At 40.9% G+C, this 19,413-nt stretch overlaps 1 protein-coding gene across 1 annotated transcript in view; it reads right to left on the bottom strand.

Moving 5' to 3' along the window:
• LOC141139561 (uncharacterized) overlaps positions 1–19,413 on the bottom strand; it is a 237,297-nt gene that overhangs the window by 21,852 nt on the left and 196,032 nt on the right. The window contains 2 exon segments of the mRNA XM_073625823.1: positions 544–735; positions 1,877–2,056. Coding sequence (XP_073481924.1) covers positions 544–735; positions 1,877–2,056 — 372 coding nt within the window.

Below are 19,413 nucleotides of genomic sequence, written 5' to 3'. Positions count from 1 at the left end.
AATTTAAGAACAAACCTACAGAACCTTCTTTGTAACCCGGGGACTGTGACCATTTCCATCTTTTTATGTTTGTACAGTATTTCTTATTTCACAAGGTTGCAGATTTTCACCACATGGCCTGCTCATGATTGCTGCAGCTAAATTTTGCTTTGTGTATCTGAATAGAGAACAAGGCCTTATCTTTTAGTATATTTGTATGATACAGTCTTATGTTTACTGTTAAGGCCTGCGTGGGGCTGAGTGGAGGGGCAGGTTGACACAGGCTGGATTTTAGTAATACTTTATTTATCATTTAAGAACAATGATCAATGTAGCATTCCAATGTACTGTTACTCTAGTACTAATTATTAATAAGTAATCACTGTGGCAATATTTGGCATTATCATTCTAGCACTGATGCCATGTGTTGCCAGTGGCTTCAGGGCTCTTTAACAACCGATGCATCTTCCAGCATGTCATAAAATAGAATGAACAGCAATGGCCTCCTATGTATTATCTCAGTACAGGTTTCCATTAAACAGTGAATTAGGGGTAATAATTTACCTCACAGATGTCCTTTAGGTGCTTGATGTAGTCCTTCTCGGTGTTCAAGATCTCGTTTATCACATTGGTTCTCATTTGGTCCTTGTTTGTTGGGCCAAAACCGTGACGCCTCAAGACATTCCTGGAATCCTGTTGTTTGTCTCCGGGCTTGCTGGAATATTCATCAACTGGATCATCCTGGTTCACACGGAGCTGTGTACCAAACGGGCATTATTTTATAACTCAGAGGCAGCACTGGGTCATTCTCTTAATGCTGGGTATGCAGAACTGAAATAAAACTAAGCTATGCAAACTGTGGTCACTAGATGGCACTGTATGTTATAGGATGTATTGCACAGTAAAACAATCTGTTCACTGAAATACAGAAGTCACTTTTCTTATACTGTACTTATAATATAAGTACCTATATATAAATAATATGTTAAAGGACACCTGCCAATCTAACAGAAATTTGAGTGTACAATTGTACAGTAAAACCCTGTTTCCCCAAAAATAAGACCTAGCGTGATTGTCGGTGATGGCTGCAATATAAGCCCTACCCCCCAAATAAGCCCTACCCTGTTTCCCCGAAAATAAGCCCAACCCTGAAAGTAAGACCTACAAGGACTTTAACTAGGGCTTATTTGGGGGGTAGGGCTTATATTGCAGCCATCACCGACAATCACGCTAGGTCTTATTTTCAGGGAAAGAGGGTATTATGTAACAAATTCTGGATCGTTATAGTGTTGCAAAATACTTAGGAAAAAAAAAACAAAAAAAAAGAACAGACGAGAATATATACAAGTGGTCCTTGATCCCTAATGGAAAGATATCTATCTATCTATCTATCTATCTCTCTATCTATATATCTATCTATCGATATCTATCTATCTATCTATCTATCTATCTATCTATCTATCTATCTATCTATCTATCTATCTATATGTATATATATATATTTTTTTTTTGAAGAGGACGTCAACTCCTAATCAGATGATACATATGTATAGCACATGGTTGTCTCATTATAGAGGTGAGGAGATGGCTCTTCTACATTTTCATGTTCGATAGCATACATGTTTAAGTAATTAAATTTGGCTGGTACCAATATAAAATATTGTTGTTAATACAGTCATATAATATATATATATATATATATGTTTTCTTTTTTTGCTTGTTAAGGTGGGCCCTAACTCCTAAAAAGATGTATCATGTATGACACATGGATGTTTCATTATAGAGGTGAGGAGATGGCCCTTCTACAGGCATGATTGATCTTTTCCATTAATAATGTACTAATAGTTTCACCCAGTGATCATTCCATATCATGGCATTGATCAGATTCAATACTCACTCTGACAAAGCTTGCAGGGAACCATCCTTCACTGTCTAGGATCCTCCCCCACCACCACTCCTTGTTTGTGGCATCCATCACTTCAATGACGCTTCCAGCTTTGAAGCCGAGCTCCTGGTCATCCATAGTGACATGATCCCACAGGGCTTCTGCATACACCACGCTGCCATCACTGATCAGCTGTGAGGAAATATTATTATTATTATACAGGTTTTATATGGCACCAACAGTTTGCACAGCACTTTACATAATGAAATACACATTTTCCGTAGTTTTCAGTATTCTTCACATATATTAGTTATGACACTTTTTGCCATTGTATATTCTCTTCCTTAAAGCAGAACTCCAGGATTTTCAAAAAATCCCCCATTAGTTCACCCCCCACACAAAACACTAAACAGTTATTCAATTTGTGAAATTTCTTAGAGTTTAAGAGATATGACTGATTGAATTTTCAGGAAGTCAGCTCTGTGATTCAAAAAATGCATCATCTTTTCTGGCAGGGAGGATCTCTTAGAACAGGGATTGCATCATATCCTCTCTCCTCTCTTTACACTGTAATCAGCCTACATTTCCCATGAATCCTTGGGATGGGAATGAATGTGGGAGGTACACTAGGCTTGTACATGTAAATGTGAACTCACCCACTTCAATATAAATCACACCCCACATTCTGCATCCAGCAAGCTATACATAACACACAGTATGATAGGTTATAACCCCTTATAAATGTAAAGCATGTCTGTTCTTTCCCCTCCAGCCACAACAGATGATAATCATATTGACCTTACTTACTTTATGTAATCATTACTGAACTGTAGACACATCCCATAACTATATATTATACACACTGTACTCTGCTGTAATTCAGTATTAGAAATATTGCTCTTGCTGCAGCTTTGAGGTCATTCTAAGAGCAATCAGTGGCCCCCAGTGCAGCTCATTAGTGCCCCCCCCCCAGTGCAGCTCATTGGTGCCCCCCCCAGTGCAGCTCATTAGTGCCCCCCCCAGTGCAGCTCATTAGTGCCCCCCAGTGCAGCTCATTAGTGGCCCCCACTGCAGCTCATCAGTGCCCCCCCAGTGCAGCTCATCAGTGCCCCCCCAGTGCAGCTCATTAGTGGCCCCCACTGCAGCTCATTAGTGCCCCCCCCAGTGCAGCTCATTAGTGGCCCCCATTGCAGCTCATCAGTGCCCCCCAGTGCAGCTCATTAGTGCCCCCCCCCCCCAGTGCAGCTCATTAGTGCCCCCCCAGTGCAGCTCATTAGTGCCCCCCCAGTGCAGCTCATTAGTGCCCCCCCCAGTGCAGCTCATTAGTGCCCCCCCAGTGCAGCTCATTAGTGCCCCCCCAGTGCAGCTCATTAGTGCCCCCCCACTAAAAATTTTTTTACTTTCTGCTATAAAACATATCCAATAAAAAAAATGTGAATTTCTTCATCAATTTAGGCCAATATGTATTCTATTACATATTTTGGTAAAAAAAATCCCAATAAGTGTATATTGATTGGTTTGCGCAAAAGTTAAAGCATCTACAAACTATGGGATAGATTTATGGAATTTTTTTAATTTCTTTTTTTACTAGTAATGGTGGCGAGCTGATTAGCGATTTTTAGTGGGATTGCCACCTTGCGGCAGACAGATCGGACACCTAACTGACACTTTTTTGGGGACCAGTGACACTAATACAGTGATCAGTGCTAAAAATATGCACTGTTACTGTACTAATGACACTGGCTGGGAAGGGGTTAACACCAGGGGCGATCAAAGGGTTAAGTGTGTCCCTAGGGGGTGCTTACTGTGTGGGGATTGCTCTGACTGGGAGAACACAGAGTTCAGTGAACAGAAGATCTCTATGTTCTCCCGTCAGAACAGCGATCTGACTTGTTTACATACAGATCGCCTCTCTGTGGAAAGATTGCGGGTGGCCAGCAGACATCGTGTCCGCCTGACCCGCTGATTGGCTCCCCCTCGCGCCCCCAGAGGCTACTGAACGAAAGCGACGTACAGGTACGTCATTTTGCGCAGCTGGGCCGCCTTGTCGCAGTAAATGTGCAGAAGGCGGTCCGGAAGAGGTTAACATGCACACATCCTTTAAATAATGTAGTAAATACAGGTCCCAAGCTAAGCAACTGAGGAGGGTTGAGGAAAGACTTTGCAATCTACCTCGTAAAAAATTTGCCAAAAAAAAATCTATTTTTCACCTGGTGCCCAGAGAGCTGGCCCATAGAATCAGCAAGAGTCAGATACGACTGAACAGTCATTTTTTTTTGACCCTTGACATTCTGTCGCCCCTTGGAAGACGTCTCATCGGACAAAACGTGCATAGGGCAGAGTTTAGCGGTAACATTATAATGCCCGCCCAGAGAGTTTGTGGTGCTGTGCGCTATGCTTGTAATAATATCTGTTTTGTGAGTACCCACTTGGTTTATTAATGTTTTTAAACTGTACTTCACTATGGGATTTCCTTGATTGGTATGTGTTTTTGCTGCTGAGACCGGTATATGAGAAACGATCCAGCGACCACTTTTGGGGCATACCATTCATGAGAGAGTGAGGCTTGCTGAGGTATGAAAGGAAGAGAGCTGGAGCTATCCATCCATCCATGCGGGATTTGTCATCTTTTAAATGCCTATTTAGACCTCTTGAGTTGTGGGGTCTAAGGACTTGGTAAGCGGCATTATAATCACTTGGTGGTTGGTGTACAGCAGCTGCATGAAAATGTTGGCATTTGCACACTTTTGATGAACTTTGATATTTCATTTGTTGGACTTTATTATTTCTTGATTTGTTTGTTATACACTTTATATTGAATTTGTTTTCCTGACAGCACAACATTATTTTTTTCAATTTGTTTCAGTCATATTTGACTTTTGACAGGAATGTCCAGACCAGGAACTGCTATACTTATTTCTGAAATTAAAGCACACATTTACTTTAAATTGATTTAGTAACTATAGCTCCCAAGCCAAGCAATTGGGGAGGGTTGAGAAAAAGGCATGGATACCTCAAAAAAAATTTGCCAAGAAAATTTTATTTAAAAGGCTTTCAAGTGCATCAGGTATGGTGCCCAGAGAGCTGGCTCATAGAACCGCCAAGAGTCAGAAATGACTGAACAGTCACATTTCATTGAACAGTCACTTTTGATGGGACAGTCCAGGCCAAGTGGTAAGGAAGGTAATAGTTATTTCTGAAATTGATGTACAAATATCATTAAATTTAATTTAGAAATAATTTAGTAACTATAGGTCCTAGGCTGAGCAATTAGGAAAGGTTGAGAAAATACCTGGTGACTTACCGCATAAACAATTTACAGTAGATAGAAAAGGCTTTCAATGGTATCAGACATGGTGCCCTGAGGGCTGGCCCACAGAATCGCCAAGAGTCAACTATGACTGAACAGTTATACTCAACTTTTGACATGACAGTCCAGTCCAGGTGGGAGGGAAGGCAATACTTTTTTCTGAGATTAAAGTACACTGATCACCTCCCTTACCCTAAAGAATGGCCGTGGCAGGGAGAGGCAGAACCTTCATCTTTGGTATAGCCCTAACCAGCTTTATCTGCCTGCATCTAACTCCAAATGAAAGGGATGGGGTGGTGCACTTTGCTTTCTTTATGCTATATGAACATATTACACATAAATTTAAGTTTACTGATTCTTTGACAGCCTAACCTCCCTATATTCAGCAGGTGTTTTGTATAACTCACTATTGGTGATCAGTCATCTAAATACGAATACCTCGTTCCTCCCTTTTGACCTTTGTCATTGTATTTTGATGGATGAATGTTCTGGAAAGATTCTTAAGAGAATAAGCTCAGCTACCAGTTTTTAAAATAACAAATACAATATGCTTTCTCATCTGTAGCCATGTGATGGTGTTTATTCAGTACAAAATCTGTCCACATACTTTAGAAAACGTGTCTAAGTTTGAATTGATTATAGTCCATCATACCATTAAAGCCGCAAAATATGTGAGAGTATTTGGGGGTTTAGAGGTGTGATAGTGCAGTTATCCGTCATGATATATGTCGCCTTGGATTCTCAACTAGGCAGGTTGAGGGGCTCCAGGGTGCTTTGTCTAACCTGGAGGAAACATTTTTTTCAGTTTCCTCTGTGCTTGGTAAAACTCTTTTGGGGATCTGGAGCCCAGGGATTTCGTAGTGATCTGGGTGGGAGAAAATCTCCAATCCTAAGAGCAGATTTTAGGAATAGGCAAGAGATTGAGTGTGCGTGTCTTCTTGTAGAGTCAGGATCAGGGTTCTGGGCTTCACCCTCTGGAGGAGTCCATGTGGGAGCAGCCAGAAGTGTGCATGTCTGCATGGTGCTCATTTCAGTAGAGCAGCAGGAAGGTGAGAAAAAAGTGCTAACTGAGGTACAGTGTTTGTTTGTGAATACAGGGACGCTGTTATAAGGTTAAGAGGACCAAGGCATAAAGCCTGAGCAGCGGTGCTGCTAGGGAGACCCAGGAGGGTGAACCTGACTTAGTTTGTTTTGCATTGATGGTGGATACCCCTGCAGGGGCAACTTTTTGTTTTGCTGGACATTTTCTTTCTCTTTAATAAAAGTGGGCCAACAAGCCCTTAAATGGCACAACTGGCATGGACTCACTGGTGAGAGCTGCACGGAGCTAACCAACCTGCAAACATTACAGAGGATACAATCACAGAACTTAGTCTTTTACTGTATGTACTGACTTTTAAGAATCTGCCTCTTTGTCATTCAAACCCTGTGTATAGGTTTTTCTGGACCCATATTTAAATAAATGTACTGCATCTGCATTAGCAGCCAAAACTGTGTTCACAGGTCAGATCTTAACGCCAAACTAAACCCATCAATTTAACAGTTTTTTTCCCGAAACAGTTACTGTACATTATAGGCATGGTATGAATGATAACTATCACAGTTGCTTGTGTTCCCGACCAAACTGTCAAGCGATCAAATGGCTGGTATCATAACTGATCACATGTGTAGCACCATGGCAACTGCAGATCAAACAGAGGCTAAGATGGCAGCGTCCTTAGATGTAAAGGATAGGAAGGTTTAGTTCCACTTATTAAAGATGTTCTTGAATACTAAAGATCTCCAATTATTTAGTGTACTATAAACAATGTTAGTTTAATATATTCACTTTTGTCATGTCATGACAAAAAGAAGTTATTTTGCTGCATGGAAATGGCTGTAGCAGGATTGGCCAGTGGGTATGTCTTAATTGATCGTCAGGGAGTGCATCTCCATTGTCTTATGTTAGTGCCAACGGTGAAATGCATTCTTTGCCAATGTAGGGTATGGCAGGCAAAGCTGGGCTTTGAACGGGGCATGTCGGCAAAGATGACAACGGACTACAGGCATGCTGTGCGTCAGCACAGTATCCTGTAGCTCCGATCAGAGAACTAAGGAACACAAACTGACCATGCCAGTACAGAACTGCTTCTATGTTTGTTGTGGTCAGAATGCTACAGGAGGCAAAGGGAACTGGCAGGCTCACCAGGTCTTGCCTGTAAATAAGACAGAAGAATTAATATTTGTGATTATATTGTATAAATAGACCGATAAGATTCCTACTATTAAAGACTGGGCTTCCAAACTTGCTTACTCACTTTCTTAGAACGCATGGAAGAACTGACAGCTGGTCTCCATATAATTGCTACATATTCACCTGGAGCGTTTGGATCTAAATTTATAAACGGTTCAAAAGTCTATTATACTAGACTAGTATAGGTGGATGCTCAGGACCCAAAATCCCTTTACTTTTTCTCCTTCTACCTCCTTTTTCCTCCTGTCCACCTCCACTTTCTTTTGCTTCACCTACATTGGACACTTGTGATTCGGATTCTCTAGACCACAGTATATGAACATACAGTCACCTGTCCACCACTTTCAACTCATTCTTATATTTGCGTAGGTAAAATTGATTGATTATATCCCCTTACCAATGTGTTCACTGCACTACTATTACATGAATATGTAACACGCTTTATGACAACTGTTGTAACACTTTCTGTAATTTCACCGACTTACTTTTGTATCCTATTGTCTAAGAAAAATGTTCAATAAATCATTACTATTAAAAAAAGGAATTATTACATTATTGATTTTAAGAGTATCATACACTTTATGTATTTCCTGCAACACGCACAAAGCAGATGAACGAGGGACACTATGGGCATACTTATAAACAGTTCATTTGACATTCATCAAACATTTACTACAGGTGAATCTTTCAGGTGCATGTGTTTTAAATGACAGTGATTTATTCACCATCAATCACATTCACCACTTTATAAATATGCCCCATAAAGTTATTACTACTGCACACTTACATCAGTATTTACCATGCACCATGAAGACTATCATGGAATAAGGGCTATTCCAAATGTAATGGGCTAGCTGTGTTGTCTCCATGACTTTCCACCGATCTCCCAACTGTCTCAGAACTTGTGGGGATGAAAAATCCTGATGTCCAGCAGGTCAAGGACATTGTTCCACCGCGGGGTGCTGGGGCACATAACAACACCTGACAGTAGCACCATACTAGTATGGGAGGGTGATCTTCTGCCCAACAGAACTTTTATAGTTCTGGCACTGATGTTATAGACAGGTGGCAATGCAGGACAGGGAGCTGGCAACTCTCTAGTATAAAGGGCTAAGCTCCCACTGACACCAACACTTGGTAAGGGGGTAATCAAAACCCACTGCCACCAATGCTGGAGGGGGGTATAAAATTCCACTGACAACACTGCTGGGTGGGGGGGGTTATAAAATCCCATTGACACCACTGCTAGGCATAGGGGGATTATAAGACCCCATTGATAAAAATGCACAGTGGGGAGAGGAATTAATAATTACCATTGACACCAAAGCTGAGAGGGGATATTATAATCCCACTGACAGTGCTGGGCGAGTATAAAATCCCACTGATACCACTGCTGAGTATTTGGGGGAGGGGGGATGGTAAAGGCAGGTAGAATGTTTATTGATTCCCACTGACATCAATACTAGGGGGATACTTTCTTTAATCCCACTGACACCAAAGCTGTTTTTATTTATTTACCGGTAATTCCACTGACACCAATGCTAGGGCTATTTTTATATATCCCACTGACAGCAATAGTTGGGCTTTTTTGCCTTCTACCGACCACCAACACTAGGGCATTCTTCCTCTCACTGACCACTTACGCTAGGACACTTTATTCTTCCCAATGACCAGTAATAAAAGGGGCACTATGATATACACTTCAATTCTGCTGCACATTACACAGTACTGATCAAAACGTTAATTGTCATAACAGTTGCTGGTTGCTTTGCAGTCTGTAACTTTTAATGTAGACTCAGACAAAGTGTTAGTTATCTGTCCATATTCTGCTTGAAGAAAAACATATGTACTGTAAGAGTTTCATTTTTTGAAAATGATCCTTTGTACCAGGGTTTATGTGTGTCTGTGAAACTGTTGCTTGTGGCTCAGTGTACAAGGAGTATTTTGTACCTACAAGAACTGTGGCATAAAAGTGTTGTGTATGCAATGAGTAGGTTCAGCCACATATCACCCAGCCATTATGGTGTCATCTTTGTCATGTTCTAAAGTTGGGAGGTATGAAACTCGTTCATTGCTCTGAAAAATAAAAATATTTAAGCAGAAAACACAAAATGTGCAATGCTTTTAAATGTTATACAAGAACCAATGTAAGAGGGAAATTATTTGGTAGTATCTCTTCCATGGTAGAAGCTCCTTGGTAAAATCACTTAAAGACCTTACAAGGCTGCCATCTGGGGAGAACAAGGGAAACATCTGAAGAAGGCCTAAGTGACTACAAACATCAATGGAAACACCTTTTTTAGGTACAACGGAGAAATATTAGCACCTCCCTTAGGTTTTTATTGGTATGCCTTTCCTTGGTCCCCTTACACTCATTTCCAATCCATTGTGTCAGGGTGTGAAAGGTTGTCACCAGAAAAACAAGTGAGGGGAAATTTTCCCTGCAGGGACAGAGAAAGTAAAAAAAACCTGACACAAGTTCTAAGCCTTCCCCACTCTGTAAATAACTAAAGGTAAAGTTTTGGCTGCAGGTCGGATGTTTTCCCTTACATTCTTACATACGATTCAAGTGAATATTTTCATTATATATAAGCAAAGGAACATTCATGAAGTCTAGAAAAGAGATTTATTTATTTTTTGAAAGTGCATACAGAGATTTTAGCCATTAACAAAAGACAATGACTAGCAAAAGAAAACATACATTTTGGCACCAGAAAGTTAGGAAAAAAGGGGACATGTACTAGGCAAAACATTGGACTTCTACACTGTCTACATTTTTGTAATATGTCACAAAATATCAAGATATCAAGTTGTAGTGCTCACTGGGGCAAACACAAGTTGCACAGAGCCCCAATTTTGAAGGCAATTTTGGCATAAAATTGATGCTAGAAAAGTCATTTTTATTTCTATAGCTAAACCAATTAGACATATTTTAAAGCAGACCTGTACTTTGCCTATTCAGGACAAAATAAGAGGTTTGCTGCACAACAAGCACCCTCTGTAGCTTGTACTTACCTTCCATCTGCTCCTCAAATGCCCTTTTTACCCATCAGAGCCCCCCTACCCCCAATTTGCTGGATGAGTTCCAGGATGACTCTGGTCAAATCCTATCCCCCCCCCCACCACCACCACCCGCACATAACAGGATTCAGGCCTACAGTTTGGCTGTAGTGTGGAGGTAAGTGGAGGGAGGCATGCTCCCCCATGCCCAGACATATTGGTGATTTCTGGGGGCTCTGGTGGACACATGGGGCAGTAAGGGGGCAGGTGGAAGTAGAAAAACCAGAAGAGGCCTGATATCTAGCGAATCTGTTAAATTTGCTCTGAACGGATAAAGTACAGGTTCACATTAAAGGAATGTAGAGTGTTTTAGTAGATGTTTTAAATATTTATTTTGTTCAGGCTAAAAAAATACATTTTAAAAATATACTTTTTTCTTTTTTTAGTCAGATAAATATGAAATACAGTACATGAATATTTCATACTTACCACTTGAAGCCAGCAGGAGGTATACTCAAGGCACCCTTCTTTACATGTTTACCAATTTAATTATACTGCTATACTGTGAATAGCCAGCTATAATTTGTTTGCTTCCTAGCTGTATTTACAACAAATACGCAATGTACCTCCCCACCTGTCTGTAGCTCATATGGCCCCATATGAAGTTTTAGTTGGAGAGAGACAGCCAAAAGTGAACAGGCAGTGCTTTCGTGATAGAAAACCCAGCACGTTCTACAAAGAAAGTATAATGGAAGCACCCAGAATTCCTTATTCTTCCTAAAGTAAAGATTAGATACAAGTAATGAAAAAAAAATATATAAAAGATAAGTTTATAAATTTGTAAACATTTTAAAAAGCCGTTAAAGCTGGCTAAAAGCCATTATACTTTCCCTTTAATGCCATCTTTATTTAATAAGGCAAAAGAGCAAAGTGCAAGAACACCTAGCAATAATTCTTCAGGGGACTCACTATGCACAACCCATTCCAATGAGATGAATTGTGATTGGATATAGCTGGCACTGCTGTTTGCACTGACCCAACTCTATCAAATAAAGACCCAAATATTGCATACTGTCCCAGTGTCTTCAAATGTGAAGCTGAAATTGGTATTAATGGTATGCAAACACTAGGTTCAGCTGCTTGAACTGGGCCCAAACTCAGAGGCCCAAATTTGTACAGATTTACCCATGCACATGTATACTCAAATCTGTAAGATATCAATGTTTGGAGCCTGAATAATGTTCTAGGTCATGTAGAGAAAAATATATATGGTTGAACACTCAATAGAGTTGCCACCTCATCCCGTTAAAACCGAACACATATTAATTACACAGGTTTAAAGGGATGAGGGACAACCCTAACACTCAAGCAGGCAACAGCATCATAGAATCAAATGTTCTGTTACATATGATTGCTTTTTTAATGGTGCCCTTTACATATGACAGCTATCAGCTAGAAATGGTTGTTTCAGTCCTAATCACCTGATCATCATCATGTGTATGGACAGTGCATAACTTCCCACCTCATCATTATCTACCCAGAAACTATTCAGGCATGCTAGAAAATGTACACACCCACTGCATTTTCCTTCTATGTGGTCACTGAGCAACTTTTTTTGCCATCTGAACGATTTAGATGTTTGGTAAGGGTGCTAATCCAACGGTTGACTTTGAAAAAAATATATAGTATATATTGACTCACGCTAGAAGTGAAATCAATAAATTAGTGATTGCAGCTGCTGTAATGCTATACACTGGACAAAATGAAAAAATTATATATGATTACAGCGCCCACAATATGGTAAACATCACAACAAATAAAAAAATCGGTGAAAAAAAACGTCCATATAATTGTGCAAATAAATGTGCTCCAATCAATAAAGTGCAGTTGTGCTTCAAACTTCAAGGTGCATCACACACCCCTCCGGTGTCCCCACTAACCAAAAGGAATAGCTTTTCAGTCCAGGGGTCATTCAGGCTTGAAAGTTGGCCATGAATGGCAATTCATAGAAGGGTTCAATGAAGATCTCCCCAATCTTGATGGTCATGGGTAGATATTGGCACCAAAAATGAAAGAAGGACTAATAGTGAAGTACAGTTTGGCAGGATTTATTATTGCGCAAACGTGGTAAGGTACTTACAGACTAGAAAAATTGGTATCACAAGAGATATTGCAGTGATGAAATCAAGGAAACGCCGCATCCAGCGTGCGTTCCACCGAAAACCGGAAGTGACGTGGTTTGGACTTGAACACCAGAAATTATGTCTTACATGATTTTATCACTGCAATATCTCTTGAGATACCAATTTTTCTAGTCTGTAAGTACCTTATCACGTTTGCGCAATAAAATCCTGACAAACTGTACTTCACTATTAGTCCTTCTTTCATTTTTGGTGCCAATATCTACCCATGACCATCACGATTAGGGAGATCTTCATTGGACCCTTCTATGAATTGCTATTCATGGCCAACTTTCAAGCCTGAATGACCCCTGGACTGAAAAGCTATTCCTTTTGGTTAATGAGGACACAGAAGGGGTGTGTGATGCACCTTGAAGTTTTTGGTGCCAATATCTACCTGTGACCATCATGATGGGGGAAGATCTTCATTTGATCCTTAAATGAATTGCCATTCATGGCCAGCGTTCAAGCCTGAATGACCCCCGGACTGAAAAGCTAGGGGTCTATTCCTTTTGGTTAGTGGGGACACCGGAGGGGTGTGCGATGCACCCTGAAGTTTGAAGCACAACTGCACTTTATTGATTGGAGAACATTTGCACAATTATATGGACGTTTTTTTTTTTTCACTGATTTTTGTTTATTTGTTGTAATGTTTACAATATTGTGAGCGCTGTAATCATACATCATTTTTTCAACGGTTGACTTGGCCATATGCATCATACATGTTTGTTAAAGACTGGGCCACTGGAGGTGGCAATAGGCCAGGCTGTGAGATCCTCACCATGTATGGTGAGCTGAACTCCTGATATGATCTTTATAGCATACTTACATTCATCCCTGGTAAAATATTCATACATGATGGACAGCAAGGAAAGCTGGAAATCACTGTAGTAGTCTTCTGGGCCCTGCTCAGGTTTTATGTAAGTGGCTTTCCCTCTGCACACTGATCAGAGGGGGTTGCTCACTTGACACAGTTGCCATTCATAGAACGTCTTGTATTTTTTTTTCAATGAACCGGAATAGGTAGAAAGGAGGGGTGGTGACATCAGGATCTCCACCTTGTCCAATCACAAAACACCTTGAATTCTTCCAAAAAAATACAAGGCAATCTATAAATGAGCGAACGAGGACCTGGAAGATCACAGCTGTCACTGTAGTAGCGGTAACTACTACAATGAGTATCAAATAACCCAGCGGCCCATTAGGTATGAGATATAAATACTTACATTAAAGCTATGCATTACAAATAATTCCTGGTGTCGAGCTTTAAACCACCTATTCTGTCCAATACCCATTTTACACAATATACCTAATGAGATTTTTTAACATAAAATTGTGAGATCAGATTGGAGATGCCTGATCCTCAAAAGATTTCTTTATACGAGGATATTAGAGAAGTCATACAGTGAAAGCATACACTGACAGATGGCCCATCCCGACAGTCAGGCTAATAAATGCGGATGACTTTTAAATCGACCTAACATGCCACGATAACCTGACCTTAATAACATTACCATTTCCAAAACCACAAGGGGAAAAAGACTTGCCACATAATCATCTCTAACAACAGACAAAACGTACAAAAATGCCTTTCTAGCATCAAAATAAGACTAAATCTACTTGTATGTGCCCTGCTACAATAACCCCAAATCCTCGATACCGGAAGGCATGTGTTGTGTAAATAATACTACATCCTTCATTGTTCTTTTATGGTAAAAAGCAGTCATAAGGCTTTTTTGGCTATAACTCAACACTGGGTATTTGTTAACGATATTCATGCTGTATTTTCCTGACTGCTTCATTTTACTTTGTGTATAGAAAAAAAAAAAAAACAGGTCCATGTATGGAGATACAGCAAGAAAATGGAATGGAATTAAAGGAAATAAATGGTAGATCTGTCCTGTGCATGGCAGCCAAAGAAGACGGCATGGAATCAATGCTAGCTGAGGAGGAATTTGCCTTGTGGTTCTCTGAGGCATCTGTCACTGTGCAGTAATGAACCAGCATATGATTAGGTTTCACAGTTACAAAAATGCCGAAACCGAACGAGAATTAGAGTAGTACGGTTCTTGTTAGGTACTGGCTCCCGTCCTCCGTACTCTTGGAATACCTGAAGAGAATCTATGGCTGACGCTCCATAACACACAATGTCCTGGATAAGGAACATCTGTCTTTCCAAGGCCAACATCTGTGAACGTCTCTTTGTATGTACCTGTGGTTTTTTTTTTTTGTTTGTTTTTTGTTTATTTCCAAAAACCGCCTTTTTTACAAAAAAAATAAAAATAAAAATACAAGCATGTAAATGTAAAAGGAAAAAAATAAATAAAACACTATTGTATTGTGCAGGAACAAAGGCAGCGCCAGCAGTTATGTAATGAAGTCTCTCCATCTTGTGAATGGCATGTCTTCAAGGCACAAGTGTCGCCTGCGATTATTTGGTACCAGACGCATCGTCAAGGTGACCAGGAGACCTGGTGACAGACAATGGCAAGCTGACCTGCTGATCGGATGCTGGCTTCCGGAGAGATAGTCCAGGGCTCAACTCAAAAGAAGGCCAGGAGGAACATGAGCACAACGTTAATAAAAATGAGAAAGAGCAGGATGACAAAGACCACGATGCGCTGGGTTTCGGGGTTCATGTTGCAGCGAAGGATGGCGTGAAGGGTGCTCCATTTTTGTCTGGCTCGGTCCCTTGCCATAGCTCGGCCTGAGACAAGCAAATAGTGCAGATCCTAACGGCTGCTGGCCGCAAACAAAAGGATGGGGCTGTGCAGCTGTCAGAGGCGGTAGATCTATTTATTCCGCATAGTCTTCTGTGAAGGGCTGTGCGTGCGGCACAAATGAATACCTTTTTTTTTTTTCTTTTTCAGGATTCAGCAAATCATCCCAGAGCATTCCATCCCTTCTCTGCAGCAAGTCATCTGCAGTCTAATAGAAGCAGCATAGATGTTTCCCAGTCTTAGTAGGATAATGGAGGTATAGAAATCCCTCTACCAGGAAAGCCTTACATTGTGGAGCAGTGGTCGACAGGGAGTTACTGGCTTTCTGTATAGCCAATCAGCTGACTGCAGACTATGGTATCTAGGAAACGCATCCGTTTAAAAGGGGTTAAGAAAGAAAGGTGTACGCCGACATACTGAAACAGATTAGAAATGGCTCCAGAACTATTTTTTTTTTTTAAACGTCTGCTTTGGCTTACAGTGTAAAATTCATTAAAAAAAAAAAAAAAAAATAGAAAGCTATAGGAATGATCTAGCCGTCACCTTATGGGCTTTGGCACACATATCAAGAGACTGGGATTAATGTGTGCAGCCTGTAAGCCATTCAATTAGAAGAGCCTATTCCTCCAACTGAGCTCTACTGGGCACAGCTAGCTGAGTGCTGTTACCAAGCTTAGGCAAGCCATCTGTTGTGGAACTACATGTTCCAGCAAGCCTTACAAGCAAAAGGCAGATACAGTTTTGTGAGATTTTAGAGTAAGCAACACAAGATATACTGTAGTCTCAATGGCAAGTGTCTCAAAGACATAATCAGATACTCCCTTTAATTCGGTATAACAAGGTTTTGGATTTTTTTTAACCACTTCAGTACCCACATGTTTCATTTTCCAGAGCTGCGATTATTTGACTGACAATTTCTCTGTCATTCAGCACTGTACCGAAATGTTTAAAGTGGGACCGATATTTGGTCACACTTACATGGGTGCGTGGCTGACCCCCCTCAATTTCTCATCTCACACATAAACTTAGTTCATGTTTATATACAGTATCTCACAAAAGTCAGTACACCCCTCACATTTTTGTAAATATATTATTATATCTTTTCATGTGACAACACTGAAGAAATGAAGAAATGAACACTGAAGAAATGACACTTTGCTACAATGTAAAGTAGTGGGTGTACAGCTTGTATAACAGTGTACATTTGCTGTCCCCTCAAAATAATTCAACACACAGCCATTAATGTCTAAACCGCTGGTAACAAAAGTGAGTACACCCCTAAGTAAATGTGAGGGGTGTACTCACTTTTGTGAGATACTGTAAGTTACTATTTGAGGTGTAACTCAAACTGCCCCTTTCTCCACACCTTTGGGCGCAGGAAAAGGTGCCCAGTCAGGTGTGGTGGAAGATTCTGGAACACCTGGGGGCTCATTATATAAAGGGCTGCAGCTCCTGTCACAAGTGCCCTTCATTTTTTCTTCAATAAGAACTTCCCCTCACCCCCTCCCTTCGTGAGCACTTATTTGTGTTTTTTTGTAAACAATTGAATTTATTGAAATCACGTACAAAAAAGGTACATAACATAAAGGAGTAGGCTGTGTTTTTTTTTTTACCCTCATATCTAGGGGGTTGACTTTGTTTAACCACTTCAGCCCCTTCATGACCAGGCCATTTTTTGCGATACGGCACTTCGTTACTTTGGCTACTTTCACACTGGGGCCACCAAGCATTAGCACTTAAGCGTCGCTTGTTTTAGCAGTGCTTTTCGGGCCACTAGCGGGGTGCTTTTAACCCCTGTTAGTGGCCTAAGAAGGGGTTAAAAGTGCCCATGTTGCGGCACTTCCGAAGTGCTTTTCACATGCTTTGAAAGCGCTGCCCATTCATTTTAATGGCCAGGGCATTTTGGGAGCGCTGTATTCAGCGCTCCCAAACCGTGCCACAGATGCTGCTTGCAGGACTTTTCAGAACATCCCGCAAGCGCACTGCCCCAGTGTGAAAAGTCACACTGAAATGAATGGGAGGTGGTTTTCAGGCGTTATTTAGAGGCTATTTCTAGCACTAAAATGCCTGAAAACCGCCTCAGTGTGAAGCCAGCCTTTAACTGATAATTGCGCAGACATCCGACGTTGTACCCTTGTACCCAAACAAAATGTATGTCTTTTTTTTTCCCCACAAATAGAGCTTTCTTTTGGTAGTATTTGATCACTTCTGCAGTTTTTATTTTTTGTGCTATAACCAAAAATATACTGGCAATTTTGAAAAAAACAAAACAATATTTTTCACTTTCTGCTATAAAACACATCTAATAAAAAAATGTAAAAAATAAAATTTCTTCATCAATTTTGGGCAATATGTATTCTGCTACATAATTTTGGTTAAAAAAAATCTCAATAAGCTATATTGATTGGTTTGGGCAACTTTTATAGCGTCCACAAACTAGGGGATAGATTTATGGACTTTTGATTTTTTTTCTATTGTTTTTTACTAGTAATGGCGACGATCAGCAATTTTTAGCGGGATTGCGACATTGCAGCAGACAAATCTGACACTAAGTGACACTTTTTGGGGAACAGTGACACCAATACAGTGATCAGTGCTAAAAAAAAATGCACTGTCACTGTATGAATGACACTGGCAGGGAAGGGGTTAACATCAGGGGCGATCAAAGGGTTAAGCGTACTTTTAGGGAGTGCTTTCTAACTGTAGGAGGAATGCTGTGACTGGAGGAAAACAGAGATCTGTGTTTCTGCTTAGCAGGAACACAAGATCTCCATTTTCCTCCCTCGCAGAACGGCGGTCCGCCTCTCCTGTAAATGAGCTGATTGGTTCCCGCTGTGTTCAACCACGGCGGGAGTGGGGCTCCGGTGGCATGCGTGCCCCAAAGCCGTGGAGAGGAATCACGTACAGTTACGTGATTTTACGCTTAAGGGTCGCCCTGCTACCGTATATGTAAAATGGTAAATCTACTTTCACGGAAAAGTTATTAAAATGACCTTTACTTTTCAATCTGCAGCTCTGATATTTTCTGTAAAATTCAATTCAATATGGAAAACAGGCAGAGTATTGTGCATCCTTGGTGTACAGAATGCCCCCAAAAAATGTAAATTCCTGCTTGCGTGAATGATTGGCTCACTAATTTAACCAGAAATCTACACTAAAATACAAGTCAGGTCTTCAAGTAGAATTCCTGACTAACACTACCCAGCCTTAAAGCGGTAGTAAACCACTGTTTTTTTTAAATCCTGCAAGGCAATGCCATAATGTGCTAGTATGCATCGCATACTAGCACATTATGTGAAGCTTACCTTAAAACTAAGCCTTCCAGTGCTGTCACTGCTGAAGGTGCTTCCATCTTCACCCGGTCCTCTTTCCGGGTTCTGGCTGTGTGATTGGCCGGAGCCTCGATGACTTCACTCCAGCGCATGCATTCTTCAAAGTCTGGAGCCACTGTCCACGGCACAGGACTTTGAAGGAACGTCACGGCATGCCGTTCCTTCATAGCACGTGCGCCATTGACCTCACTGGCTGCATCAAAAGTAAATATCTCTTAAACGGCGCACATTAAGGAGTTTTTTTTTATGTACCTATAGGTAAACCTTACCACAGGCTTATCTGTAGGTAAATGTCATACATGGGAGTTTTCTCCAACTTTAAAAACTCCCACCACACCTCCATCCTGCTACCCATGGTGACTTATGTGTAAAAAAATAGTGTATACTTACCTATTTTAGCCTAGTCTGATCATGTGATCATGCAAGTTTTCTTATTGGAACACTGAGAGTGCACCAGCTGAACCCTTCCATTCAGAATCAGTCTACAAAAGACATGGTCAAACAGCTATTTCTTCACATTAGAAACTGGTAGGGATGCAACACTGTTTGATAAAATTCTTGCAATGTAAATTGATCACCTAGAGCAGAATGTTATTTTCTCAACAATAATGGTGTTACACCACTTGCCGACCAGCCACCGCCGTTACACGGTGGCAGGTCGGCACGTTCCCGCAAATCGCCGTAGGTGTACGTAGGCACCTGTAAGATTGGTAGCAGGCGCATGTGCGTGCCCGCTGCAGAGCGAGGGACCCGATGCGCGTGGCCGGCGGCCGC

This window comes from Aquarana catesbeiana, linkage group LG04 (genome assembly GCF_042186555.1).
Source record: "Aquarana catesbeiana isolate 2022-GZ linkage group LG04, ASM4218655v1, whole genome shotgun sequence".
In the NCBI taxonomy this organism is placed as follows: Eukaryota; Metazoa; Chordata; class Amphibia; order Anura; family Ranidae; genus Aquarana; species Aquarana catesbeiana.
The sequence above is the reverse complement of the archived record's forward strand: the minus strand, read 5'-3'. Positions and strand labels throughout refer to the sequence as shown.